Source organism: Coenobita brevimanus, chromosome 27, assembly GCF_032717465.1.
Source record: "Coenobita brevimanus isolate Jiangsu-jjx chromosome 27, ASM3271746v2, whole genome shotgun sequence".
In the NCBI taxonomy this organism is placed as follows: Eukaryota; Metazoa; Arthropoda; class Malacostraca; order Decapoda; family Coenobitidae; genus Coenobita; species Coenobita brevimanus.
In genome coordinates, this window is record NC_136980.1 from 18,466,079 (window position 1) to 18,482,609 (window position 16,531).

At 39.9% G+C, this 16,531-nt stretch overlaps 1 protein-coding gene across 1 annotated transcript in view; it reads right to left on the bottom strand.

The window, feature by feature from the left end:
- The window catches only part of LOC145394480 (uncharacterized), a 109,966-nt gene that overhangs the window by 27,268 nt on the left and 66,167 nt on the right, over positions 1-16,531 (bottom strand). The window contains exon 8 of the mRNA XM_080268333.1: positions 11,823-11,962. Within this exon, the coding sequence (XP_080124459.1) occupies positions 11,823-11,962 (140 nt within the window). The remainder of the gene's footprint in view (positions 1-11,822; positions 11,963-16,531) is intronic.

The following is a 16,531-nucleotide window of genomic DNA, read 5'->3' on the forward strand; positions in this document are numbered from 1 at the left end:
ATCACCCATTGCCAGATACTGTAATATCTGATTATTATCAGTTTGTCTAGCTTACTAATATATGAATCACAGACTTACAGAGGATGCGTATAGTCTATGATAATATATTCAAATTTCCAAATTTTACTTGTTCCTTACATTTGTGACATCCAGTGTTCAGGATCTTCAGGATACTCACTTCAATATATCAAGAATGATCATTATATCAGCCTTGACAGCACCCCAGATCTTGCGAGAGTATTATTCACAGTGAAAGATTTTTTTTTTTAATATATCTATACACCTATGTCTATCCGTCAACTATAGACAGATAGATAGATACGGTAGATATAAAATTATAATGTACATGTAATGTACGGAGAGAGAGAGAGAGAGAGAGAGAGAGAGAGAGAGAGAGAGAGAGAGAGAGAGAGATCCATAGGTCTGAGAGACATATTATTGACTGAAGTGTTCCAGGGAAGGCAATGGTTCCCAGAGTTGTACTTTAACTTCTTAAGTCAGAGCCAGTAGCCTACTACACACAAAAGTCTGACGTGCCAATCTTCTCAAAACCTTCTACATTTGATTGCTAGTAATGGACATTCCACCAGAAATAAACACACACACACACACACACACACACACACACACACACACACACACACACACACACATATATATATATATATATATATATATATATATATATATATATATATATAGATATATATATATATAAATATTTATCATCATCACAAGCAGCCGTTGCAAGTCTACTGCTGAACAAAGGCTTCCCCCAACCTTCTCCACTAATTCCTATACTGCCAGGCTTTGCCTGCAAACTTGTCTAACCTCTCTGCACCTCCTGTCTGACCTTTTTCTGATACACTTGGAATCTCTTGGAGTCAAGTCAGTCAGCCTCTTGCTCCATCGGTTATCCCTTATTCTTGCTACATGACCTGCCCATCTCCATTTTTGTTCTTTTATACCTTCCGCAATGTCTTTGACTTTAGTCCGCCGTCTTACCCAAGTTGATCTTTTCCTGTCTGTCAAAGATATTCTCAGCACTGACTTTTACATTCCTCGTTGAGAAAGGATTAGTTGGATTTCCATCGATTTTGTCAGTTTCCACGCCTCACAACCGTCCATCATACCTGCGATTTTACATTCATTATATACTTTTCATTGCACACACACTGGCAAGCCACTTTTCATGACGTCTCTATGTTTACCGAAAGATTTCCATCCAGTTATAGTTTTTTTTTTTTTTTTTTTTCTGCTGTCATGGTCTCCCATTTGTTTTCGTATTTGCTCCAGGTCATTGGACTCCAATTTCATCCAGAATTTCTTCATTTATTCTGATGACGCTCTTTGGTGTAGTTGGATTAAACATTAGTTGTACTCAGGATCATATTTAACTCTGCACAGAGTCTGTATCTGTCTGGTCATTTAACATTTCTTGCAATGTCTGGTGTTACTGAAAAAAGGACAATGCCATTCGCAAATCTTAAGTGGAATAAGGTTCCTCCATCTATATTTACTCCTTTGTTCTTCCAGTCTATCTTTCTGAAAATAGTTTCAAGGCATGCTGTAAAAAAATTTAGTGAACTATATCTTCCTGATGCACGCCTTTCTCATTCTTAATTTTTTCAGAGCTTTTGTGTAACTTAACTCTAGTAGATCCCTCTTTCATTATGTTTTCGGGTAGTTTCACAATTTTCCATTTACTTCTTTTTCCCGCAATGACTTTATAAATGCTATTTGCTTCACTGTGTCGAAAGCTTTTTCATAAGCAACAAACCCTAAGCAAAGTGGTGTACTATATTCTGTAGTTTTCAGAGTTAGCTGATTCACTGCGTATAGATGATCAGTAGTCGAATATCCACTTCGGAATCCTGCCTTGCTTACGAGGTTGGTTTTCTTCCAGATTTTTTTGTGTTCCGTTCACAAGGACTTCAGTGGAGAGTTTGTAAATAACCGATGATAACCTATTAGGTCGATAGTTTTTGCTTTCTTGTAAGGCAAAATACCTCTTGCATTACACCGTGTTTCAAGAACTTTTTTTTTCCTTATGCAATCGGTAAATCAATGGGAGAGCCAGTCTTAAACTTCTGTTCCTACTTCCGACAGTAAATCTGCTACTACTTGTCATGGGGCCTTCCCTCTTTTCATACTTTTATGAGAAACGCTTATTTAATCTGGTGTTACCTCCGATACTTCGCTTGTGTCAACAGAATAGTTAGCAGTCGGTACTCTTGTCTTTGATGCATAAAGCTCTTTGTATAATTCTTCAACTCTCATCAACTTTTCTCTACATTTAATGACTTCACTATTTTTGTCTTTCAGTAATATAATCTGGTTCTCTCCTAGTGTCATTTTTGCCTTAGACTTGTTTCAGACTTTCTTCATTCATGATGGGGTCCTTTATCTTACCAATATTTCTCTTTCGTTTTCTTCTTTCTGTCTCTTGTTGATAAGCTGATTTATTTCTGCTCTTTCTGTTTCATTTTTCTTTCATCTTAGTTTCATCTTCTTCCTTCGTTCCATGAGGTCAAGTGTCAATGTTGACGTGGATTGTAGTAGCTTTCCCTACTACTTCTCCTGATTCCCTTAACACTTTTGTAAGTCTATCATTCAACTCATCACTGTAACACTCAGAATAACTTATAGCCTGAACTCTGTTCTTCATAATAACCTGAAAGGCTGCTTTATTATTGCTTACTTTTATTGAGCATATCTCTGTTTTTAACAAGGTTCTTTCTTTCTCTTATTAAACTGAATTTGGCTGTGCAACGCACTATTCTGTGGTCACATCCTATGTTTACTTTGTTAATAATCGTGACATAAGCGATCGTGATGCTCTTATTTGCTACAAGATGGTCAATTTCATTTTTGTTTCTCCATTTTGGCTTCTCCAGGCTCATTTTCTCCCTGTTCTTTTGGGGAAGAATTTGTTCATTATTCTCAAGTTAAATATTTCAGCAAATTTACCACCATTTCACCTCTGTCATTCCTATCTCCTACTCGGAATTTTCCCATACATGCTTCCCCATTTTTTGGTTTACTAGCTTTTGCATTGAGGTCTACCGTGAGTACAGTATTTCTGGTCTTTTCTTCTTCCATAAACTAGGAGATGTCATCATAGAATGTTTCTCTTTCTTCATCTGAGCTTTGAGAAGTCGATGCATTTTCTTCTATTACATTCAGGGTGTATCTTTTGCCTAGTCTAATTACAATCCATGCTACTCTGTCACATACACTGCTGAATTTTAAAATGTTTTCTGCTAGATATCTGCTAATTAGAAATCCAACACCACTCACTTTTTCATTTTGCTTTCCCTTTTAGTAAAGTACTCGGGTGCTCTCTTGGAAATGAGTCAGTTTTTCTTCTTTTTTCTGGATCTCACTCAGACTCACAATATCCCAACTAATGTTTTCAAATTCAATTATTAAAGTATCAAGTTTGTAATCTTCTGCAAGTCGTCTTACATTGTACGTGTAGATTTTCATGAATTTCAGCTTGTTTAATGTCCCGGTCTCTGATATGCTGAAATAGTGCCTATTAATTTTCAGTGCACACTGCTTGTAAGAACAGGAGGCAGTGCTGTTGGACATTTAGACGTTGATCCAACAGGAATGACTGTGAAATCATTAACAGTACAATGCATGTATGGTTGAAGGGATTGTGGTAAATACTCTCACTTTCCTGCCACATAATTTCTGGTGAACTAATTTTTTGTGCCACCATATTCAGTATATTCGGTGGAGCCCTGTATATCTATAGGGGGTCCCATGGTCCTTGCCATCTAAGATGGTACCTCATATACTTTTTCTAATGCAAGAAAGAAGGAACCAAAGACCAGGAGCCCACAAAATTGTCCCTCCCAAGAAAAATCAAGAACAAATACCAGAGAGCCTAGTTCAAGATGCGTTCATTTCGACATGCCTAGATACACTGCTTTTGAGAAACTGGAGATCATAGGCACTAGGAAATGGAGAATGAGAGAGGTATTTCCAGGTCTGACCTGTTGTATACTGTACATGAAAGACTGGGAGTAACGGTTAATTTATCCACTAGGAAGTAGGACAGAAAAGGAATGAGAGTTTGTTGTTCGACGGGTGCTATGCATCCGCCGTAGTGGAGGAGATTGCAAGCCACGTGGGGACATACTGTGCCAGGTAGCAGTGGGACCTTGCCCACATATACTCCCCCATATATATATATATATATATATATATATATATATATATATATATATATATATATATAGTGGTAGGTGGGGGCACTCACCATCCACTCATTCGATGTAGTGCTGCTCTTGGGTGTCTGCCCTTTCCTCTCCATTTTTCTTTCCTTCCATTTTGTCTTTCTTTCCTTCATTCTTTCCTTGTCCTTCTGCCTACGGGTGACTTTACACTCCCTCTTATGTCTTTCTTTCCTTCATTCTTTCCACTTTCTTCACCTTGTGGGTGACTCTACACTGAGTGACAAGCCAAATGGTTTCCTGTGCACCAGGAAACCATTTACTACGCTGGGTGGTAACCATATAACCAAATTTTGGCGCCTGGTGGTTTAGTGGGTAATTATTGCGCTCCAGTCGGATTGAGCCGGTGAAGGTTTATATCCAAGGGGTAGTTGGGGTTGATTGCTCATGTAATGCCACTCAGGGATGAGTGAGGCTGGTCACTCTCATCTCAAATGTCGAGACCAATTGCCTAGCCGCGGGCTCCTACGCTGCTCATGGGGCAATGTAGGATTGGATGATGGATGGATTTTATATATATATATATATATATATATATATATATATATATATATATATATATATATATATTGGAGAGACACACATTGCACGCGTGTGTACAAATGTTTTTTTCACAAACATTTGTACACACGTGTGTAATGTGTTTCGCTCCAACGTATAAAGTTGTTCGTGTTTTGTCTGGGATAGATTAAAACAGCTCTGTCACTTGCCGAGTTGCCTGGGGCTGATCAATAATCCTAATGTGTTGCGATTGAAATATATCTTCCCATAATGGATATACTTGGTGAGTCAAAAAATTCAGGTGGCTCAGCTTTTATCGCGCGGTGGCGTAGTGAAATCAGTCCCTGACTTCTATCTTGAAGTCTCGGGTTCAATTCCAGGTCAGGAGCGTGCTTTTGTGTGTGTGTGTGTGTGTGTGTGTATATATATATATATATATATATATATATATATATATATATATATATATATATATATATATATGTATGTATATATATATATATATATATATATATATATATATATATATATATATATATATATTGTTACGTAGCCTATGATTTCATCATCCTTTGTGTAATTCTAACGTACAGTATGCTGCATGTTTGATCACGAGCGTGTTCTACCTCACTCCCCCCTTCTACCCTTATAGAAAAGTAAATCGTTCTTTCTGTTGTTCAGAGCAGGATTGTCAACTCTTTGTCCCCATGGCTTCATTTGTGCGTCCTTCTTACAAGTTGTATCAATCTCTGCCGGCCCCTATATAATGAGCTCAGTCTCTGCATTATTGCCACTAGATCTACTCCTCATTTTGTTCACATCTCTGTCCTCCCCTGTACAGTTGTTATTATTGTGAGTGCTCAGGAAGTCTCCAACCATCTAGCAGCTGTGTAATTTGAGTATAACTGTTATTGCATTTTTTCTTGTACTGTGTAGCGTAAGGTGTTAATACTTAGGCCTAGTAAAGTTTTTGTGATTCATGTGTTTTGGGTGTCAGCCCTTATTAATAATATTTTGTATCTGTAATAATATATCTTGCATTCACTGAGTATTATCTGGTATTCTCATTTTATCAGGGCTGACTTAGATAAATTTACTCATGCTAATTTCGTGTTAATAGAGGCTACTGCAATTAACCATATATTTAACCTGTTTTTTGCCATTACATTATCCTTATGAGTCCTGAATGCTTTGTTGTTAGTTTGAGCATTAAACTTTAACTTGTAATTTTACCTAACTCTTTTGTGTTGAACCTGAAACTTTACGGGACAGTAGTGATTTTTAATATTCTCACTTAAAGTGTACATTATCTTATTCTGTTCCGTAACATAAATTTGGCGACCTCTTATCAGGATATTCAGGATATTATCATAAGGATATTGCTTGATATTTTGTGACTGTGATTTATTCATGATGTCTACTATTACTACGCTTGATGAAGCCAAAGATTTTTTATCAAATGTGCAAACAGTGTGTGATATAGAAAACAGAACAAAGAATGAACTTAAGCTTGTTGCTCAACAATTGGGAATTGCAGTTCACTCTCATCATTTTAAAGATCAAATTGTTGGCATGATTAATAAAAGCTTGTTTAATGTAACTCCTCCAAATGAGCAAACGCAGATTGAAATAGTTAAGTTACAGCTAGCTCTGCAGGAGGCTCGTGTTAAGGAAGCTGAATTTCAGGCTTATACTTAGGCTGAGTCTCAGGCTAAGGAGGTGGAGTCTCAGGCTCGTATTCAGGAGGCTGAGTTTCAGGCTCGTGCTAAGGAGGCTGAGTTTCAGGCACAAGTTGAACTTGCTAGGATTCAGGCAGACCATGAGTATCGCATGAAACAAGGTGGAACTGGATCATCTAGCTCTGATGATTTTGATGTGGCTAAGAATGTTAAACTTGTCCCTCCTTTTAATGAATCTGATTTAACAAAGTATTTTCAGTTGTTTGAGAGGGTAGCTACAGGTTTTAATTGGCCCAAAAATTATGGCCAGTTCTCCTTCAAACTGTTCTCACCGGTAAAGCTCAAGTAACTTATGCATCTTTGCCTCAGGATCAATCTGATAATTATGATGTAGTTAAGAGCTTGATTCTTAAGGCCTATGAGCTTGTTCCTGAAGCCTATAGAGTAAAATTTAGGACAACTTATAAGCAAGATAAGCAATCCCATGTTGAGTATGCAAAAGTCAAAGAAAATCTGTTAGAGCAGTGGTTAAATTCTAAGAATGTGGATTCTGATTTTGACAAATTTAAGCAGATGATTTTGCTGGAGGACTTCAAAAGGTGTATTAATAAAGATGTAAGCCTATATCTTGATGAGAGAAGAATAGATAATTTGTCTGATGCTGCAGTTTTAGCTGATGAATATGTTCTCACTCACAAGAGATATTCTAAAGAAAAAAGGAAAGCTGAGAGTAAGTACGTTGCCTCTACTCAGAGTACAGGTAACAGGAAAGAGAATAAAGATGATGTTTCTCAGGAAGTAAATACCAGCTTCACCTCTAGGTTTCAGAAAAGTAAATGTACTTATTGTAGTAAGCTTGGTCATACTACGGAGAAATGTTTCAGGAGACAGCGTGATGTGAACAAAAAGGAGTCTTTAAATATTCAGTCAATTGGTCTAGTGTCCACCCTTGAGAGTTCCCAGAATTCTTTAACTGAGTTAACTGAACCTGCTTTGAGGGGTAAATTAAATTCTCATGATGAAGCTCCTCTTTTGAGCAGTAACGTGGGTGACACTCTCAAGAGTTCATGTGCTAATTTCCTGTCTGATGGTTTTGTCAGTCCTCTGGACAGTAATGACAGGAAATCAGTTAAAATATATCGTGATACAGGTGCTTGCTAATCCCTTATGCTGACCAGTGTTCTAGGCTCTAATGTTAATTCCTCTGATGAAACTGTAATCTTACAAGGTGTAGGGAATAATTACTTCTCTGTCCCTCCGTGCAGAGTGAATTTAGAGTCTGGTTTTGTTAATGGTTTCGTTATGGTTGGGTTGGTTGAGACACTCCCAATGTCAGGTGTAACTTTCTTACTTGGAAATGATATTGGTGGAAGTCAAGTGAGTCCAGCTCCTCAGTTGTCCAGTAAGCCAGTGGCTGCGACCCAGGATTGTGATGTCCCTGATGTGTTCTCTGCATGTGCTGTCACTAGGGCTAAGTCTAAAGTTACTGGTGACTTTGAGGATAATGGTGATGATGATGTTATCCTAGCTGACACACTTCTTGCTAATTTGGACCACTCACCAGATGAGGCAGTACCCTGTAGTGTTGATAATTTGTCTCGTCAAGAGTTGGTTGAGTTGCAGGTTGCTGACCCTGAGTTGAAAGGTCTAGCTAACTCTGCTTGCAGTGAGGAAGAGTCAGCTGGTGCTTCTACTTGTTATTATATAAAGTCAGGAGTACTTATGAGGAAGTGGAGACCCACAACAGCATCAGCCGACTGTGAATGGGAGGTTGTACATCAAGTTGTCATCCCTCATGTTTGTAGGCAGGATATCATTAGAGTGGCTCATGATTCCAGTTTGGCAGGACACCTTGGAGTGAGGAAGACTGTGGCACGCATTTTGAAACACTTCTACTGGCCAGGTATCTTCAGAGATGTTTCCTGGTATTGTAAGTGTTGTCACACCTGTCAAGTTGTGGGGAAGTGTAATCAGACCGAAAAGGTTGCACCTCTAGTTCCCATTCCTCCTTTTGAGGCGCCATTCACCCGTGTGTTGGTGGATATTGTGGGCCCTCTTCCTAAGACTTCTTCAGGATTTTCTTATGTGTTGACCCTGATTGATATGGCTACTCGTTATCCTGAAGCGATTCCACTTAGAAATATCTCAGCAAAGAACGTGGTTAAGGAAATGCTGGGGTTCTTCACCAAGTTTGGTCTGCCCAAGGAGGTACAGTCAGACCGGGGAAGTAATTTCATGTCAAATGTTTTCAAGCAGTCTCTGAAAGAGTTGGGCATCACCCAGATCACGTTTTCAGCTTACCATCCCCAGACCCAAGGAGCGTTGGAGAGATATCATCAAACACTCAAATCGATGCTCAAGAATTACTGTTTGGAACATCAGAAAGACTGGGATAAAGGTCTTCCATTCGTTGTATTTGCCGTAAGAGAATCTCCAAATGAATCACTAGGCTTCTCACCCTTTGAACTACTGTTTGTCCATGAAGTAAGAGGACCCCTTAAGCTACTCAATGAATGCTGGCTGTCGGAGGAAGATGACGTCAACCTGCTGGAGTATGTGATGAAGTTCAAAGAACGGCTGTCCACTGCTTTACAGCTGGCGAGAGAGAATTTAGGAGCTGCTCAGGAGAAGATGAAAACTTGGTATGATAAGAAGTCCAGGTTACGCCACTTTCAGCCAGATCAGGTTTTGATTCTGCTACCGGTGCATGGGCAACCTCTTCAAGCCAAGTTTAGTGGTCCTTCTTTCGTGGAGAAGAAACTCAGTGATGTCAACTATGTCATCGCCACACCAGATCGTAGAAAGAACAAGCAACTTTGTCACATCAACATGCTAAAGTTATATCACAGGCGGGACGAAAATAACCCAGTCTGCACTGTAGCTGTTCCACCCGAGTCTGCAAGTGAATTTCTCCCATGCAGCATGAGCCTGAGTGATAGTTTGGGGAAGAATCCTGATATCATGAATGATCTCCAGACTAAGCTTTCTCATCTAGCTCCCGAGGAAAGGCAGGAGTTTTCGGCATTACTGTAGGAGTACCCGCATGTGTTCCGTGCCACTCCAGGAAGAACCACTGTGTTGATGCATGATGTCGATGTTGGAGACGCAAAGCCAATTAAACTGCCTCCTTACCGTGTGAACCCAGTGAAAGTTCCTCTCATCGAGAAGGAGCTTGGCTACCTGTTGGACCACAAGATGATTGAGCCCTGTCAGAGCGAGTGGAGTTCTCCTGTCACTCTAGTCCCTAGGCCAGGTGGGTCACAGCGGCTTTGCATCGACTACAGACGTGTTAATCAGATAACCAAAACAGACACTTACCCTCTCCCTCGTGTGGAAGATTGCATAGACAAGATCAGAAAGGCTAGGTACATAAGTAAGTTCGATTTGTTAAAGGGATACTGGCAAGTACCTATGACTGAACGTGCTAGGGAGATCTCATGTTTTGTAACACTAGGAAAGACTTTTGCATGTTCTGTAATGCCATATGGTATGAAGAATGCACCAGCCACATTTCAGAAGCTCATGAATGTTGTAATAGATGGTTTGGCAGGGTGTGTTGTTTATACTGATGATGTATTAATCTTTAGTGACAACTGGAAAGATCACCTATGCCATGTCAGTAAATTTCTTGAGCGTTTGGTTCAGGCTAATCTTGTAGCTAATTTATCAAAGTGTGAGTTTGGTCAAGCTAAAGTTCAGTACCTTGGGTACGTAATTGGTGATGGACATGTTGCACCACCAGGAGCTAAGGTTCAGGTTATAAGTGATCTTCCCAGTCCTAAAAGTAGGAAAGAGCTACAAAGATTTTTGGGAATGGTAGGTTATTACAGGAGATTTGTTCTTAACTTTTCAATTCTTGTATCACCACTTACAGACCTACTGAAAAAGGGAGTTAAATTTGTCTGGACCGATGACTGTGAATCCTCTTTCAGCAAACTTAAAGCTATGCTATTAAGTCAGCCAGTGCTCGCTACTCCAAATTTTGCTAAGCCTTTTAAAATGGCTGTTGACGCAAGTGATACAGGTGTTGGGGCTGTTTTGCTCAAGAGGATGATCAGGGTATTGAACAACCTGTATCTTATTACAGTAAGAAGTTCACTCCACCTCAAAAGAACTACTCAACTATTGAGAAAGAGCTTTTGGCCTTGATTTTGGGTTTACAGCATTTTTCATTTTATTTGTGTTCTGGTTGTGACCCCATAGTCATTTATACCGATCATAACCCACTGAAATTCCTTAGTAAGTTTAAAGATTAAAATCAGAGATTGACAAGATGGAGTCTACTTCTTCAGGAGTATTCAGTAGACATACAACATATCAAGAGGAAAGAAAATGTTATTGCAGATTGCTTATCTAGACTTTAGACAGATTGTTTTAGAGTAATAAGAAATTTCCTTTGTAAATTTCTTTTTCTTTGTGGGGAGGTGTTACATAGCCTATGATTTCAACATCCTTTGTGTAATTCTAATGTACAGTATGCTGCATGTTTGATCACGAGCGTGTTCTACCTCACTCCCCCCTTCTACCCTTATAGTAAAGTAAGTCGTTCTTTCTGTTGTTCAGAGCAGGATTGTCAACTCTTTGTCCCCATGGCTTCATTTGCGCGTCCTTCTTACAAGTTGTATCAAGCTCTGCCGGCCCCTATATAATGAGCTCAGTTTCTGCATTATTGCCACTTAGATCTACTCCTCATTTTGTTCACATCTCTGTCCTCCCCTGTACAGTTGTTATTATTGTGAGTGCTCAGGAAGTCTCCAACCATCTAGCAGCTGTGTAATTTGAGTATAACTGTTATTGCATTTTTTCTTGTACTGTGTAGCGTAAGGTGTTAATTCTTAGGCCTAGTAAGGTTTTTGTGATTCATGTGTTTTGGGTGTCAGCCCTTATTAATAATATTTTGTATCTGTAATAATATATCTTGCATTCACTGAGTATTATCTGGTATTCTCATTTTATCAGGGCTGACTTAGATAAATTTACTCATGCTAATTTCGTGTTAATAGAGGCTATTGCAATTAACCATATATTTAACCTGTTTTTTGCCATTACATTATCCTTATGAGTCCTGAATGTTTTGTTGTTAGTTTGAGCATTAAACTTTAACTTGTAATTTTACCTAACTCTTTTGTTTTGAACCTGGAACTTTACGGGACAGTAGTGATTTTTAGTATTCTCACTTAAAGTGTACATTATCTTATTCTGTTCCGTAACAATATATATATATATATATATATATATATATATATAGATATATATATATATATAGATAGATATATAGATAGATAGATAGATATATATATATATATATATATATATATATTCAGAGAGAGAGAGAGAGAGAGAGAGAGAGAGAGAGAGAGAGAGAGGAATAGGTAGGTAGATGTACGTTCTTGCTTACGTGAGATGAGAAGATGGACAGGGGTGGATATGGGTGGAGACAGAGACACCTGGCAGAGGTAGGTGCCGGTGTCACTGGACCGGGCGTGGTGGATACGAAGCACCCAGCGAGACCCGCCACCAGGATTCACTGACACGAACCTGAGAGAGTTGAAAAGTGAAAAGGAGGGTTTTAATATTCTTTGTCAGGCCAAGTGTATATATCAGTTATGGGGACATTTTGCACTGATATACATGAACACACTGACCTGAATATGTAAAGCTATATCTGCATGTGCAGTACAGTACAGTAGCCTTACAAGAGCAAAATGACCGTAGAAAACGTGAAAATATGGATATAGGCCAGAAACCTACACTGCCACAAAAAACCATATGCTTAAAACATACATCAGAAAGGGAAGGTAAATCTCCAATATTTTACGATTATTTTTAAAGCATTTTACAGTGGTAGAACGTATCTGGCCATTTTATATCATTTCAAGACTTAGCTTTGCTATGTAGCATGCGAGCTGGTATTATATCCAAAAGCGTTGTATGTCTGCCACAACTGAAGTTTTGCCTTCCCATTCGCAATATCAGAGGTGAATAAATGACCCCCCCAACTACCATGTGGCTGTGGCCATACTGATGCAGATACGGTCAGTGACAAAGTTACCTTAATATCTGTTACTTCTACTTCTCACTTTCTTTAGATAGCTAATAATTCAAAGCTGAGAGATGTTTGGTATGTTTTCTTTCGACAGATAATTCTCTTATTAGGATAAATATGCTAGGAAAGTGGCTGAAGTGCCATAAATGTTAAGAATATGCACTGGAGTAAAAGACTAATTATTGAAAATACTAATAGCTGTGTGCAAGCCTAGCAGATGCAGTGTAAAGACTCACAGTGTACCACCATATGTGTGGCACCTGTATTACAGTGTTTACCTGGCCTGTGATAAAAACTGCGGTCTTATAGCAGATGCACAAATTGGTCAGCCATTGAGATTTGTTACGGCCTATGTAACTCTCTCTCTCTCTCTCTCTTTCTCTTTCAGGTACTGACCATGTGGTGTTGCAAGAACAGAGATATTCAAATTCCTATTTACAAATGGCAGGAAAAAAAGCGATAGTGAGCCTCAAAGAGATAAATAAATAAATAAATGAATGAAACTGAGCATTCAGAGATTATGACACCAGCACCCACGAAGTGGTGTAGGTCCAAATTATTCTATTTTAGACTCTGACGTTCTGTTGATTACTGTGTCTAACCCTAATTGCTCCATCCTTTGTTCTGCCCTGAACAGTTCCGTTAAGGTAAGTTTGCTTCAGTTCTGTTAAGGTGAGTTTGCTTCATATCAGATGAGAATTGTTCGAGTTGACATGGCCCAGTGACCTTGACTTTGCCTTTGTCTGTCACCTTGATCTTTGACCTATTGTTCTCGAGAACAGTAAGTCGAACCCCATGGTGACCCTCAACTTGCATATGGTTAATCTATGTTGGCGCAAATTTGATTTAGTTATTTTTTTAACACTCACAGAAACAAAACTCAAACTTTGACCTAGCTCTGTGACCTTGACCTTTGACCAGGTATTCTCAAAAGTGCATGTCACGGGGTTTTGAGAATTGAATATTACTTGATACTTTAAAATGTTGCTTGAAAATATGGATAATTGACTTGTGAAATCAAGCAGTTTTACTTTATGCCGGCTTACTTCGCCGATTCTCTAAGGATGAGAATTTATAAACTTTCTCAACAGTACACAGCAGAGACTAATTACTCACGAGTGCTGTTATAGTACTGTTAGCCTCTCGAGAAAGTGACTCCACCCCTGATAATCAATAACTAAAACTAATAGTAATAAACAGGTTCTTGCCAGTGCATTAACTCCTGGTTGGACAACGGATTTAAGCTTAATACAAAAGGACTGGCTTAAGTACCAGTTATGAATAATGCAAAGCATTCATGCAACTAGGAGTAGCAACTAAAATAAGCTTAATGTGGAGAAATAAAACACGAGTTTACATTACGGGGTAGGGGGGTTTCAAGAATACTCCCCCAGTATCCCTGCTTGTCGTACGAGGCGACTAAAAGGGTTGGTGGTGGGTTAGTGCCCCACCCCGTAAAAAGAACTAACTAAAAAAGCAAATAAAGCGCCTCGGACCCGGACGGACCATACGTTGACGACTAAGGAACGGACAAAGGACATTCTGAGGGTAGGAACGTGGAATGTGAGAGGAGTGAATGATGAAGTGAAAGAGAGATTGTCCAGGTGCTTGAGGATGCAAAAGTGGATATACTGTATGTGGATTGACTGAAACTAAATGGAAAGGTGAAAGGATGAGAGAATGGGAATACGGTGTAGGTATATGTGCGGGAGTCAGTGAGAATGAGAGGGCAAGAGAGGGAGTATGTCTGATGATAAGCAAGAAGTGGAAGGAGAATATAAGAGAGTATGGAACAGTGGGTGCAAGGATTGTATGGGTGAGGATGAAAGTAGGTATACAAGCATGGGCGATTGTATGTGTGTATGCTCCAACAGAGGATCGAGTGGCAAGAGTGAAAGGTGAGTTTTGGGCGAGAGTAGAAGCATGTATGGAAAAGTTTGAGAGGAGCAAAAGAGTGCTGTTGATTGGAGACATGAATGGCAAAGTTGGGAATGTACGAGTGGATGGAGTGGTTGGTCAGTGGGGTGTGCCAGCTGAAGTAGATGGGAATGGTAGTGCTTTGGTGGAGATCTGTGCTGGTAAGGGGTTGGCAATAGCCAACACCTACTTTCGTCATAAGATGATCCACCAGTATACATGGAGAGTAATGAGGAGGATGGATGGTGAACTTGTTGAACGAAAGGCAATGATAGACTACGTGTGTGTGGATGAGCGAATGAGAAGACAAGTGTTGGATGCAAGGGTGTGGAGAGGGTGGGGGAATGGAGTCTCGGACCATCACTTAGTGATGGCCAAGGTAGAGCTGCAAAGAAAGTGGTTGAGGAGACGAAGGGGAAGACAGGAGGAAGCAGCTCCTGTGAGAAGAGTGGAGAAATTGCAAGATAGTGAGAAAAGGACAGAGTATAAGAGCATAGTGGAAGAAAGATTGGGAAGGTATGAGCTAGAGCAGATGGAAGGGGTGGACGACGTATGTAAGATATTCACGGAAGAGATAAGTGCAGCGTGTGAGGCGGTTTGTGGAGTGAGGAGGAGATGCAAGGGTGTGCAAGGGACAGCATGGTGGAATGATGAGGTGAAACGAGCTGTGGAACAAAAGAAGAAGGCATATGGTGAATGGTTGGCGAGTAGAGGTAGGGGAGAAGATGAGAGAGAGAAGAGAGAGGTATATGTGAGCAGGAGAAGGGAGGTTAAGAGACTGGTGAAGGAGAGTAAGAAGAAAGTGGATGAAGAGTTTGGGAGGAATCTGAGTGTGAAATGGAGGGAGAGTAAGAAATTGTTTTGGAAGGAGGTAAAGAAAGTAAGGCAGTGTGAAAGGGGAAATAGTAGGGGAGTGAAAGATAGGAATAATAGATTGTTGGTGGAGAAGAGAGAGAAACTGAGGAGATGGAAGGAGCACTTTGAGGATTTGTTGAATGTAGAGAGTGAGAGCAGTGTGAGTATAAGTGATTGGGGAATGGCTGGGAGAAGAAGAGATGATAGGAGGGAGGAAGAGATCAGCAGGTCGGAAGTAGTGGAAGCGATGAAGAAGATTAAGCTGGGAAAGGCCCCAGGAATTGATGAAGTGTGTGGTGAAATGCTGAGGTATGGGGGTGAGATTGTTGTGGAGTGGATATGGAAGTTGTGTAGATTGGCTTGGGAAGAGGGAAGGGTTCCAGAGGACTGGAAATCAGGTATAATTGTTCCTCTGTACAAAGGAAAAGGGGAGAGAGAAGTATGTGGTAACCATAGGGGTATTTGCCTTCTTAGTGTGACTGGTAAAATATATGGTAGAATACTCATTGATAGGGTTAGGCATATGACAGAGGAGCTAGTTGGAGAAGAACAAGGGGGATTTAGGAAGGGAAAAGGGTGTGTAGATCAGATATTTGTTCTAAGATGTTTAGTGGAGAAGTATCTAGAGAAGGGAAGGAAAGTGTATGCTGCCTTCATGGACTTGGAGAAAACTTATGACAGAATAGATAGGCAAGGTATGTGGAAGGTATTAAGAATATATGGAGTGGAAGGGAAACTGTTGAGTGCTGTGAAGAGTATGTACGAGGGAGCTAGGGCTATGGTGCGAGTGGATGGTGAGCTGAGTGAGTTCTTTGATCTCAATGTGGGACTGAAACAGGGGTGTGTGATGTCTCCATGGCTGTTTAATATATATATGGATGGGGTTGTGAAGGAGGTGCAAGGTAGGGCAGTGGATGTGGTGGTGGCCCTAATGAATGAGGGTGAGATTTGGAAGCTTCCGGTGTTGCTGTTTGCTGATGATACAGTATTGTTGAGTGAAGATGAATGGGAGTTGCAAGGTTTGGTGAATGAATTTGGGACAGTGTGTAGGAGGAGGAAGCTGAAAGTTAATGTAAACAAAAGTAAAGTTATGGTGTTTGAGAGGAATGAAGTCACAGAGTGTGCAGTGAGGTTGGATGGTGAGGATATGGAGAATGTGAGTGCATTCAAGTACTTGGGTAGTGTGATGAGTAAGGATGGAACTTTGGGGGATGAAGTACGTGAAAGGGTACAGCTGGGAAGAAAGGTTGTTGGTACACTGAAAGCAGTGATGAGAAATGGGGAGGTGA